Source organism: Mugil cephalus, chromosome 1 (assembly GCF_022458985.1).
Source record: "Mugil cephalus isolate CIBA_MC_2020 chromosome 1, CIBA_Mcephalus_1.1, whole genome shotgun sequence".
In the NCBI taxonomy this organism is placed as follows: Eukaryota; Metazoa; Chordata; class Actinopteri; order Mugiliformes; family Mugilidae; genus Mugil; species Mugil cephalus.
Genome location: NC_061770.1, coordinates 31,596,306 through 31,610,586, shown reverse-complemented (window position 1 = coordinate 31,610,586; position 14,281 = coordinate 31,596,306). Strand labels below are relative to the sequence as shown.

The 14,281-nt window shown below is 39.5% G+C and overlaps 2 protein-coding genes across 2 annotated transcripts; both read left to right on the top strand.

Annotated features, from left to right (window-relative positions):
- The first annotated feature begins 4,143 nt into the window (after positions 1-4,143).
- LOC125005663 (butyrophilin subfamily 3 member A2-like) lies at positions 4,144-8,738 on the top strand. The gene is made up of 5 exons (XM_047581219.1): positions 4,144-4,200; positions 4,760-4,847; positions 5,613-5,954; positions 7,848-8,128; positions 8,733-8,738. The coding sequence occupies exons 2-5, from the start codon at positions 4,781-4,783 to the stop codon at positions 8,736-8,738; spliced, it is 696 nt and encodes a 231-aa protein (XP_047437175.1). The 5' UTR covers positions 4,144-4,200; positions 4,760-4,780.
- Positions 8,736-12,493, top strand: LOC125016457 (lamin-A-like). Its single transcript, XM_047598965.1, has 4 exons — positions 8,736-8,899; positions 11,813-11,911; positions 12,057-12,164; positions 12,289-12,493. Exons 1-4 carry the CDS (start codon positions 8,783-8,785, stop codon positions 12,394-12,396), a joined length of 432 nt encoding a protein of 143 aa, XP_047454921.1. The 5' UTR covers positions 8,736-8,782; the 3' UTR covers positions 12,397-12,493.
- The last annotated feature ends 1,788 nt before the right edge of the window (positions 12,494-14,281 follow it).

Here is a 14,281-nt window from a genome sequence, read left to right as displayed (position 1 = left end):
GGACATACAGGCTAACACCAAGACAGGGGACATTACTGGACATACAGGCTAACACCAAGACAGAGGACAATACTTGACATACAGGCTAACACCAAGACAGAGGACAATACTGGACATGCAAGCTAACACCAAGACAGAGGACATTACTGGACATGCAGGCTAACACCAAGACAGAGGACAATACTGGACATACAGGCTAGAGACTCACATTAGAACTGAACTGAACACTGTAAAACATTACTGCCCCATTAAGTTAGATGAATGTACATGAATGTAGTTTTCTCTTTAACTCCAGTCGTTTTTAATATTAAACTCAGTAAATTTTGTAAACTTAAAGTAAACCATTGTCTTCACTTCCTGTTTGTTTTGTCTGTGTGGTCAATGTTCATTTAAATCATATCTTTAAGTTTGGAGTTGAAAAGAAGTGATGATGATGATGATGATGAGGAAGGGTGATAAGATATAAATATAAAGGCTTTTTTTTTTTAAACTTAGATTGAACTATTACTATGGTAGAATAGTAGTATTATGGAAGTATAATGAAAACAAAAATATTGGCATTTTAGAATTAATTCTCTACCAGGAATGAATTCCAAAGTGGCTGCCTTCAGTGAATCAAATTTCAATGTCCTTCTCTCTAGATATAAGGAGACGCCTAAATAAAATAGATACATTTCTGGAAAGATACGAGTTGAATCTGTCTGAAGTTTACACAAACTTTCCATTAGTCTTCCATCCTGCGATATGACTGCACCGATGCCTTCTGAGCTGGCATCTTCTGACAGCGTCAGTGGTTTGTTAACATCATAAACCTTTAGGGTTGGAGCGTTGGTGACCAGCTGTTTGAGATGTTTCCTCACAGTGCCGCTCTGTGTCTCCTTCAAGCAGCTTTCTTAAAGGTTCACTGATGTCTGACAAATCTGGGATGAACTTTGCGAGGAACTGAATCATCCCCATGAACCTCAGCAGTTCCTGCTCATTCTGTGGGTCTGGGAGCTGTGTCACTGCTCTCACTTTTTCCTCGTCTGGTCTCAGTCCACTGGAGCTGAGTGTGTGTCTGATGTACTACATTTCGTTTGTTTTTGTTGAGTTTTCAGTTGTTCTCTTTTGCTCTCTCCAGCAACAACTTCAATCTGTGGTCGTGCTCTACCACAGAGTCTCCCCAGACAAGTAAGTCATCAATGATGTTCACAGCCCCATCTAGTCCTTCAATCATCTGCACAATAGCTCTCTGAAACACGTCTGGTAAACGCAGGAATCTGTATCTTCTGATGGGAGTGTTAAATGTGCAGAGTTTCAAGCTTTCATCATCAAGTTTTATCTGCCAAAAACCCTGATTGGCATCTAGTACTGAGAAGTACTTTGCGTTTGGAATACAGGAAACAACTTCTTCCACTGTGAGCAATGGGTAATGCTCCCGTTTGATCGCTTGGTTTATGTCTTATGGGTCTATGCAGATACAACTTTCCTTGTGTGTGACTACTGCTACCATACTGTTAACCCACTCTGTCGGTTCTGTCTGCCTGGTTATTTCTCCCAATTTCTCCATACGCTGTAGTTCCTCTATTACTCTGTGTTGGAGTGCTGCAGGAATCCCTCTAAGAGTGTACACAACAGCGGGATTAATCTGTATATATCGCTGACCAGGTAAGCAACCTAGTCCAGTGAAAAGATCCTCATAGTCCTTAAGGATGTAATTTTCCTTTCCAACACCATGCATCCTCTTCGCTAAGCCAAGTTCAACACATGTGACTCCTCCCAGTATAGCCGGAACATCTTCTTGTTTGAGTTTAAAAGTCACAATTTTCTTGTTTATTGTAAGTCTTTCAGTCCATTTTTCTTCCTCTGTTTCTGTTTGTGTAGACTCCATCACTCTCACGTGTTCCTCATGCTCTTTTCTGACTGTGCCTATAAACATGTAATTTTCTTCCTCACTTTCTCTCTGTTGCGTGCACATTCTTTCTCTGTTGGTGCAGTCGACTCTGTGATCTGCCCATCTTGGCAAAGTGATTTTTCTTGTTGCATGTTTTATATGTTTGGCCAATAGCTGGACATTTTCTTGTTCCATGCTTGAAACCACATCTGCTGCAACTTAACTTAAATGTTCTGTCTTAGCTTTCACTTTATCTTTTTGTCTTGTTATTTCACTTGCATGACAGATATCAGGTCAGATCTGCTTCTCTTAGCAGTTTCCTTCTCACTTGGTCATCAATAATACTACAAACAATTGTGTCACGAACCAGGGAGTCCTGCAGCTGTCCAAATTCACAGTCCTTGGCCTTATTCTTTAAATCCGTTACATATGAATCAGTGGACTCTGACAGTTTCTGGGCTCGTGTGAAGAACATGTGCTGTATGTCAGATTTATCCTTAGCTCACAATAGTCCTGAAACTTCTTCTTCAGCACGTTGATTTTGTCTTTCTCGCCGTCCACGAAGACAAACGTATAACATACTTTAATCGCCTCCTCTCCCGCGACGTGAAGAAACGTCGCACGCTGCACCTTCTCAGATTTCTCTGCAATGCCACTGGCAGTAAAAAAGAGCTCAAAACGCTGACTCCAGTTCCTCCAATTTTCGGCAAGATTGCCTTGCATATGTGCCACGTTAAAGCAAAAACACAACTATTCATTAATGGACTTATCAGCTCCACATCGTTTGACTGTATATATGACAGTTCCAGCGGAGAACAGTTTATCAGTTGTACATGTTCGGGCTACTTACGCATTAAACCAGTCCACTATTGTCTGTCGGGCTTTTCCTTCTCCTTTTTAATTGCTCTGGTGTTGCCATTTTTTTCTTATAATGTTCTTTAGTTCTTCCTATTGTTCAACAAGCAGCTCTTGTTCAGTGATGGTGAAGTACGACACGTGTCCGTGTTCCATTTTCCTGTCGGTGATTCTGTGATCGATCTCGTGGTCTTCTTAAGAATAACGTGAACACACACTTATCCTAACAATCCACACCTGACTTGATTAAGCCGCGTCTTTTTATCCTGGCTCAGCAATCGTGCTACCGATTGATCCAAGAAAGCACCAACAAGGTTTGGTCAAGCCGGGCTTGCTCACTAATCCCGGATGTCTTTATCCAACTTTGTGCAATACCCCCTATCACTCTTGTTTATTTATAGCCCTGTCTTTCCCTTTGTTCTCTGTCGTGTTGTTGTCAGTTTGGGGTTCTTGGCCTGAAAAACAATGAAGACTCCTGCTTCATCAGTTTAACAGGTGTGTGCATTTTGACGAAGAAGCCCATGTTTAAGCTACATGTAAGGAAATTGGAAGCCATATTTAATCCTCCACAATGTAGAGAAAATCTCTTTGATCAAACTTTGAGCCTAAACTCGACTGGAAGTCTGTCACTTTGTCCTTTTTCAGGTGTTTTATTGGACATATCCAGCAATATCCTTCAGTTTTGGTCAGAGTTTGGACATACATACATATATACAAATACACACACACACACACACATATATATATATGTTACGTAGATCGATATCCCTCGAACTCAGGGCCTGCACCAGCCACTTTATGGCGCATTGGACTCACTTCAACTTTCACTGTGCCTTAGTTTTCATATTTATTGAGTTATTTTCTTTTATCTGAGATGTTCATGTATTTAGTCTTTAACTCGTTGCTCCATGGGTCTAAGAGTAACACAATTTCAATCCTGTGTTTGTGCTGAACACACAGAGGCAGAATTCACAATAAAGCACTGATACAGATTGTCTGTAATGCATACAGCAATTCTTATATTGTATATAATATGATACTTTCTTATTGTCTTTTTGGTATTTCCATTCCTGGTTAAAAGCCAAACTGCATTTTGTTGTACATGTACTTGTTTATATGCAAAGACAAAGTTGTAACCTAAAGGGACCAAAAGTGGAAGTAGAACACGTCATAACTCACAGAGACTGTTAACGGGTGACTCGCTGTTTGTCTTATTACTCTGTTTTTTCATTAGTCTCCAGTCAGTTGTTACCTGACACCGAGGACTCACCTAACCTGTCTTAGTTTCATGTCATTTCCTTGTAGTGTTTCAGGTATGTGAATCATTTGCCTCCATTTCCTCCTTCTTACCTCTTTCATTTGTTTTCCTTCTATCTATTTGTGTCTCTGTCGATCGTCCTCTTGTGGGTCCTCTCCTCCAGACGTCCCTCAACCTTCCTCCTCTGATGGAGTCAGAACCAGCTTCCTGATCGGTATGTAACAGAGACAGAGACACAGCAGAGAGATGAGGGGGTTTAGAAAAGTTAATGTATACAACAATGTCAGGATTTTCAGAGCGACTGTGACCAACGAGATAAGAGTGAATTTGACTTTAGTTAACTGATATATAAATGTATTTATTGGTGGATTGTAGCTGCTACGTTGCTGTGAGTGATGGCGCTGCAGTAAATGCTGACTGTTAGTGAATGAGTGGGTTTTAACATTTGGTCGACCGTCGTTAAGGTGTGGGTGGTGGAATCTACTTCCATGTATGAACCCTGTACAGCTGAGTATCCGGGTGCTACACCTGTCATGGAATTAATCATCTCACCATTTTGTTGGCCCACTCCTTAGTATCCCTAGGGTTAGGGTTAAATAATAATAAAAAAAACATCTTTGTGTTTGTGCTCAGCTCTAAATCACTGTTTTTTTTTTATTTCTGTTATTTCCAGGCCATCCCTGTCTGACACTAAACCTGTTTTGTCCTTTTTTATTTTGTTAATCATATGGTTCTTCTGTATTAATTAATATATTTTTGTTCTTCACTTCCAGATCTTTGTGATTCTTTTCCAGATGGATGAACTATACTTGACCTTTCACTTCTCATCTCTCATGGTGTTGGTGTTCCACGTCTGTGAAGGTAAATTAGACCCAAATAAAACGTTAACTCAGGACTGAAAGTAATAAGTCATTCACTGCTGGTAACTAGATCAAACAATGTGTGTGTTGTGTTTGTTGCCAGTGTCTCACTGTTGAAATACATGTTACTTAAAAAAGAGTTTGGTTCTTGCTAATTTGAATGTTTTAGTTAAGAACTAAGAGCCCTGTAAACACGGGGACAATCTGACTGGTACACATCAGTAAACACAATTCACTCTGCTCCTCTCTGTCGTAGTGGGAAGAAAGATAATAAACACAATATAGTATAGTATCTAGTATTTAGTAGAGACAGGTAGCTTCATTCTGATATCAAACATGGCTTGGTGACTCCTTTCCCTGATGCTATTTTGTATGGATTCTATAATGTGCACAAAGTTAGAATACAATGATATTCATATAAATAACACACAATAAGTAGGGTTGAATTGTGTGTACATTTCCTAATGTAGTGGGAATCTGTAATATTTTCCATTTTAAGAACCTAGAACCTCTGTAGAACCTCTGTGAGCTTTGTGGTATTTCTATAAACTCTTGGTCCAGTTTTAGTCTAATGGTTGTTGAAAGAGTTCAGAATGACTTCATTGCCATCATTGTTTTTTCTACTCTCTAATCTAGGAGACATTTTAGTTTATATCTAATTGATCAGACACAATGTTCCCATACAGACTCTGGAACATTGATCTGATAGTTTTGGTGATATTCATGTTCCCTACAAATATTAAAACAGTCTCTCTCTGATTTCCAGGTCAGTCTGAACTGATCGGTTCATCTCAGCCAATAGTAGCGACTCTTGGTGAAGATGTGGTTTTACCATGTTACCTGCAGCCTGCTGAAGACGTCACTGACTGGACGTTGGAGTGGGCGAGACCTGATCTGGAGCCCAGATTTGTTCACGTTTGGCGTTCCCAACAGGAACTTGTTGGTCAAAACCATGATTTGTTCACAGGGAGAACATCTCTGTTCATTGATGAGCTGACGAAAGGAAACATTTCACTGAAACTCTCCAAAGTGAAACTCGCTGATGAGGGAAAATACAAATGTTTTATTCCATCACTGGAAAAGGAGACTTTTGTCCAGCTACATGTTGGTGAGTGAAGACATGATGTACAACTTCAGGACTGTTTTAGTCTTTATTTATCTCTCTAGAAAAGGATTTCAGTGGAACATTTATGGGTGAAGGGTGAAGGTTTCCACTGAGATCTTGAGCTGAAAAAGTTAGAGGTGGACACCACAGTGAGAATGTGGGAGCTAGAGCTAATAGCTAGTGTTAGAACTGTATGATGAAAATATGTCACAAACATCTACTTGACATTGATAAAAATATTCCCTTTAACAAACAGAAGGTGACAAAGGTTAAAGGCAGATATGTAGCGTTTCTACAGGACTTGCCACACCTGCCAGTTGACCAGTAAACCCAGTCAGGAAGGTCCCCCTTTTGAACACATGATCGTAGACTGTGTTGGTCCATTGCCAAAAGTTAAGTCCGGTAATCAATCCCTGTTGACAACAATGTGTTCGTCCACCTATTTTCCTGAGGTTATCCCGCTTAGAAAAATTACATCACAGGTTTGGTTTGGTTTGTCACGTGTTGTGCCGACGGATCAAGGCATGAATTTTCTTTCAAGAACCTTTCATCAAACATTGCAGGTTTTAGGTGCATCACACTCTGAGCAGTTCATACCACCCAGAGTCACAGGGTCTGTTGGAGTAGTGGCATCAGACTCTGAAAGTAAAGCTACAGAAGTATTGTTTTGAGACACGTAAAGGTTGGGATGAGGGTTTGCCCTTTGTGTTTGTGATCCGTGACACAAACCAGGAGTGTCTTGTTTTCAGCCCATCTCAGTTGGTGTTTGACCACAATGTGGAGGTGTGGCAGCAACTGTGGGAGCAGTTTACAGCCAGTTCTTCTCTATGTAGAACTCGCTTACTGCTTCTTCACTTGCAAAGGAGTCACTCTCTACTTCTCAGGAGTAGATGAAAGGGTGGTTTGACCTTAAGGTGGTCCATCAGGTGGTAGGGCCCACAGTGACAGAGTTCTTGTGTGAGGCTGAGTCTTGTCTGTCCTATCTCCCAGATGAACAGTAGCAGGATGTAGTGAGTCTTTACCTTGAACGTGGACATGATGCTCTGTCCTGTTAGTGTGGTGAGGACGTTAATTATGAATGTCGACCTTTTCTGCCACAGTTGGTAGTTTATTTCTTTTGTGTCCAAACAGGTTTAATTGGTTTGTATCTTGGAGGGGGTGTCACGGCTCTGGTGAAGCTGTAGTTGTTGTGTTGTGTTTGTGATCAGCTGATCATGATTCAGATAGTTGAATGAGTGGACATTTTCAAATATCTGGTCAATAAACTCAGCTTTGATCACCAAGCTTTCAATGACAGGACAAAATGATCAGACCTCACCCCCCAAATGTTCGATCTTTAAAGACAAACAACATTGTCTGAGTCTCTTGGAGAAGGTGCTTTTCTGCTGTGTTGAATATATGTACAGTCAAGTGGAAACAAATCTACCCTCTGTGATGAATAAAATCTAAAGAATAAAGAGTGGATGAGAAGTACGACCTGGAGAGAACAGTGGTGGAAGTGTGAGGCTGGCTTTATTTATTTGTTGGAGAATAGTGTTTATTAATCATTCTTGTCTTTTTCCACCAGGTGTGGAGGCTTTTTAATTAGTTTTCTCCTGTGGGATAATCCTGTGGTTTCCCACAAGTTGGGGTTGTGTTTTTATTTTTTTTTTTGTGATTGTTGGGTCTGGTGTTTTGTTTCGTTGGCGACCAGCATTTTCAGGCTTTTTATTGATGTTGTTTTTGATTAATTAATTGTTATTTAACACATGGTAACCAGTCTCTGTGATGTGTTCCTTCTCCCGGGAACTATTTTCTCTTATTCTACTCAACTCATCCTCTGGTCAAGACCTCAAGAGGTAACAGGAACATAAATACCTAAAATACACATTTCTTCTTCTTTGTCCTCAGCATCAGCTCCTGTCTCCTCACCCGTCATCAGTTTATCAGGGATGGACAGAGACAGAGGAGGAGTGGTGTTACAGTGTGAATCCAGAGGCTGGTATCCAGAGCCTGAGGTGTTGTGGCTGGACGCTGAGGGAAACCTGCTCTCTGCTGGACCTCCAGAGACAGTCAGAGGTCCTGATGACCTCTATACTGTCAGCAGCCGAGTGACTGTGGACAAGAGACACAACAACAGCTTCACCTGTAGAGTCCAACAGAACGACACCCACCAGACTAGAGAGGCTCACATACATGTTCCAGGTAGAACACGCTTAGAGAACAGACCATGACATGATTTTAGTTTGACACAGTTTGTGTGTGATTGTGTAGAAATGTCATGTAACTCTGTGTGTTTTCATTTCAGATGATTTCTTCAGTTCTGCTGTTCCTATCATCACTGGTTTGGCTGTTAGCTTAGCTGTTAGCATCATGGTTATTTTAGCAGGTGTCTTCTTTGTGTGGAGACAAAATAGAACCAGTAAGTTACAGATGAGTCACCACATTAATGATGTAAAACACCAGCAAACATCTTTTCTAGTTGAATTCAGCTGCTTTGATTTTACACAGAAACCAAGAAAAGATCCAGAAATGAAGCTGAAAGAGGAGAAAAGCTCCTGACTAAATATGTAAGAGACAAGAAGTAAAAGATTAAAGGTTCAGATTGATCAGTTTGAAGAAAGTTTGATAAGTAAACCTTCTGACTGATCATCATCCATCTGTCTGTCTGATAGCTGACAGAGAAATATGAGAAGATTGAAGAAGAGCTGCAGAAAACCAAAGAAGAACTGAAGAACAAGGCTGAAGAGATGGAGAAACATGTAGAGACACACACAGAAACACTATTATTGTGTTATTGAGGACTGACCTCTGATCAACACAACTGTGACTTTGCTCCATCTACTGGTGAAATGATACAACTGCAGGTTTTCTCCTCCTCTCAGGTCAATGAACTAAAGGAGGAGAAGAAGAAGCTGCAGGAGGAGATGGAGACAAGAAACAAAGAGCTGAAGGAGACAAAAGATGAGGTGAAGAACAATCTCATAGACATGGAGAGAGAAATAGTTTATTCACACATCACACAGTGTAGGGAAAAACATTATTATAGGGGAATTAAATGAGAATATGAACATAAATATTTATTTAAATGTGAGTGTGTAATGGAGAATATCTCAATGGAATATCCAGATATCATGTACAGGGTTGTGTAGCTGTCCTCCAGTCTAGGTGGTTGTAGACTGTTGACCTGGTTGTGTGTCAGACAGAGAGTTTGTTGGACTGGTTTAGAGCAGCTACAGCTCTGGAGGAGAAACTCTTGTTGAGTGTGGATGTGGGGGTGTGGAGGCTTTGTAACGTCTGCCTGGTGGCAGCAGTTCAGACACATGTGTTAGGTCCTCACAGACTGTAGTCACCTTCCTGAGAAACCTGGTGGTGTAGATCTACTCCAGCACAGGAAGATGGAGGAACAACAATAGATCAGAAATATGTGGACACGTCTACAACAGGACTGAAAAGTGACTTGTTCATATGAAAACGTCCTTCAGGTTAAATGTTGAATGTGTTGTTTAGTCTGACATGAAGAAATAAAACGAAAGTACACATAAGAACACAACACATAACAACACAACACATAACAACACAACACATGACAACACATAAGAACACATAAGAACACAACAGAACACATAAGAACACAACACAACACAACACATAAGAACACATAAGAACACAACACATAAGAACACATAAGACCACAACACAATACATAAGAAAACAACACATAAGAACAGATAAGAACACAACACAACACAACACAACACAACACAACACAACACAACACAACACATAAGAACACATAAGAACACGACACAACACAACACACAAGAACACACAAGAACACAACACAACACACAAGAACACATAAGAACACAACACAACACAACACACAAGAACACATAAGAAACACAACACAACACAACACCACACACAAGAATACACAAGAACACAACACAACACACAAGAACACATAAGAACACAACACAGCACAACACACAAGAACACAACACAACAGAACACATAAGACCACAACACAATACATAAGAAAACAACACATAAGAACAGATAAGAACACGACACAACACAACACATAAGAACACAACACAACACAACACATAAGAACACATAAGAACACAACACATAAGAACACATAAGACCACAACACAATACATAAGAAAACAACACATAAGAACAGATAAGAACACAACACAACACAACACAACACAACACAACACAACACAACACATAAGAACACATAAGAACACGACACAACACAACACACAAGAACACACAAGAACACAACACAACACACAAGAACACATAAGAACACAACACAACACAACACACAAGAACACATAAGAACACAACACAACACAACACCACACACAAGAATACACAAGAACACAACACAACACACAAGAACACATAAGAACACAACACAGCACAACACACAAGAACACAACACAACAGAACACATAAGACCACAACACAATACATAAGAAAACAACACATAAGAACAGATAAGAACACGACACAACACAACACATAAGAACACAACACAACACAACACAACACACAAGAACACACAAGAACACAACACAACACACAAGAACACATAAGAACACAACACAACACCACACACAAGAACACACAAGAACACAACACAACACACAAGAACACATAAGAACACAACACAAAACAACACACAAGAACACAACACAACACAACACAACATACAAGAACACAACACAACACAACACACAAGAACACACAAGAACACAACACAACACACTTGAACACACAAGAACACAACACAACACACAAGAACACAGAAGAACACAACACAACACAACACAACACACAAGAACACAACACAACACATAAGAACACAACACAACATATAAGAACACAACAGAACACATCACATAAGAACACATAAGAACACAACAGAACACAACACATGAGAACACAACACATAAGAACAAAACACATAAGAACACAACACATAAGAACACAACAGAACACAACACATAAGAACACATCACATAAGAACACATAAGAACACATAAGAACACATAAGAACACAACACAACACATCACATAAGAACACATAAGAACACAACACACAAGAACACATAAGAACACAACACAACACCACACACAAGAACACACAAGAACACAACACAACACACAAGAACACATAAGAACACAACACAAAACAACACACAAGAACACAACACAACACAACACAACATACAAGAACACAACACAACACACAAGAACACACAAGAACACAACACAACACACTTGAACACACAAGAACACAACACAACACACAAGAACACAGAAGAACACAACACAACACACAAGAACACAACACAACACATAAGAACACAACACAACACATAAGAACACAACACAACACAACACATAAGAACACAACACAACTTTACTCATCCTGACGTTTGTCTGTCAGCACATGTTTCATGAATCCTACGTAGAAACTTATTTCTTTTTCTTTTACAACTAAACTAAATGTTTCTCTTCATGTTTCTCCAGAGAGAGAAATCCAGTACAGAGGTTCTTCTTTTTACTAAGAATCATCTGCTGTAACTTTTTATTCAACTTTAACAAACATCTTTCCTGAAAACAGCCAAACCTCCCACTAGAAACATGATGTTAACTAAGAGCAGAAAGACTTGTCATTGTCTGTCTGTCTTTGATTGGTTTCTAAAGCTCCTCATGTTCTAGGTCCTACCTCCTCATCACATTTATGTTTAATGATGAAAAGTTCTCTGAATGATTGAGAGATAGAACATGAAGCTGACTGATGTGAAAGGACTAATCTGTGGATGTCGTCTCCTCCCAAACCTGAACAAACACAGAACAGCAGCAGCTCAGACAGACAGGAGACGTCAGGAGACATCGATGTGGTGGTTAATGCCAAGGACTGCTATATCAGGCTGAGAAACATGTCTGATCAGGTGATGTTGATTTAAGAGTCAAAATTTATTTTCTTTATTTTTTTCATAGAAAATATTGATTCAACAGATTTAATAGACACCAACATTCATTTGTTCCTGTCTCTGTGTCTCATTCTTCTTCTTGTGTTTCATTTCCGTCCTGCAGGACAAACCACTGGGAGGACGTCAGTTAAAAGTCCAGATCAACAATAGTGAACCCATCACATACACATTTGATCCATCAATGAAACTCAAGACTAAAGAGGCTTTTACTGTGAGTCTTTGTAGATGATTCATTGATGTTGTTATATTTTCCATTTTCTTACTTTTCCTTCAGTTTTTCTAATTATTATTTTCTGACTGTGACTCTGTGACCTTTGGATTTACTACATTTACAGATATGCCATCCAGACTGTGAGCCTCTTTATGTTCTCTCTGGTGACCTGGTGTGGGAGGACCTGAAGTCCTGGAAGTCTGGAGACAGAGTCCAGGCCTCTCTGCAGTGAAATAGTTCCCAGTTGAACTCCTTCAATAAAGTTCAGTAATCCAGCAAACAGCAACATTATAGATGAGAAACAGCACGACTCAGATCTTCCTGCAGAAACCACACACTGCAGAGAAAGTCTCTGGAAACACTTGGCTCCATTTTATTGGATTAGTCAAGTTTGATGTGAACGTTGGTTTGTTTAAAGACTTTAACAGGATGACGTCAGTGTTTTATGTTGTTAAAATCTGACAGATTTAATATTTTAATTGTTTAATTTCTGCTTTTTTACATAGTTGATTGTAATGAGAGGCTTAAATGTGATTACAATTTTAAAAAGACACACTTTTCCATTTAAAGACTGTTATTTTAACTCTGTATTTGCTTATTCAAGAACATGAGCCAATATTACATCAGTGAGGAGAACCTCTAGGATTAGAAGTTAATTTAAAGATCCAATCAGAGTCCATGAGCTGAATGTGAAGAGAAACTGGGTCAAAGTCTTGACCTGAATCCAACAGAAACGTTGATGAGAGGAAACCACCACTGACTTTGTTTTTGTTGTTGATAATGAATAAAATAAATAAATTAAATAAAAACTCTGTGTTGGAGCTTGTTGTTGAGAGTCTGATGCAAGGAGCATCTAACACTATAGGAATGACTGCACAGCATGAACCGACGAATGAGTGAAATATGTGATAAGAACCAGACGGAGGTCAGATGAGACAGATGTCCACCCTGATAACATACGTTGGACGATGAGTCAGAGGCTCGAGGAAACTGAGACAAAACTGATCTGATCAGCTGAGGAGTTAACACAAGGCTTTAGTCTCATCCTGACTCAGGACACAGCTGCAGGGGATGTTAATAAAGGTTTTCATGTAGGAAAACACCACAGCAGACTGTAGTCACATGAAGACTTGTTTCATTTGACTTGGAAACGACTGAACAAAGAAACAACACAAATATAATATGAAGCCATCACAAACACTAAAGCCTTATGCAAACCTCTGACTCTTCTCTTTAGCCAAACTTTTGAAATCCAGTGTCTTTTACGTTCACATGTCGTTCATACTCTCATGATGCATTTTGTCCCTTTGTGACAAAAATGTTCACACCTCCATGAAATCCTCACACTTCAATATTTTTTCTGCTTTTTTTCATGAATCATTAGAACAACTTCAAAGAGTTTTTCAGGATTTTAACTCTTTAAATGTCAGTCTGAAGGTTTGACCTGCTGGTTTTGAGCAGTTTAAGTTGTTTAAGTGATTTATGGAGAAAAAATGGAAAAGAAATATTGATGTATGAGGATTTTATGGCTTTTTTTTTTTTTTATGTGTGTACATTTTTGCCACAAAGGTGTCCAGAGGTAGTAAATGCGAGGAGGTCATCAGGGTTAATTTACTTCCATTTAGCTCCATTCAGACCTTGATTTTCTTTTTGTTGAGAGCCTGTTATTTACTGTGTATTTATTTATTGCACAGCATTAAGTGAATAATAATAATATCTTTCCTCACTTAATACATTTTTACAGTGCCTTTAAAGTACACAAGGCCCTTTAGGCGCTTGCGGACGCCAAAGAAGACGTTTGTCTGACCAGCTGAGAAGTTAACACAAGGCTTTAGTCACAGTGACTCAGGACACAGCTGCAGGAGATGGCAAGGAAATTTCTGAGAGATCTTCTGACCAGTTGTAAATCCCCTCTCTCTCGTTCAGCTCTCACAGTCTCCTTATATTTGGTTCTCATCCCCAAGAAACCACATTCATAACAAAGGAAACTTGTTTCCTCACGTCTGGTAATTTCACGAGCTGACAGTGTGTTTAATTTGTTCACTTGGAAGCAACACAAAAACGAGACATTCACAAACACTTAATATACTTCCATTTAGTCCTGTTCAGACCTTCCA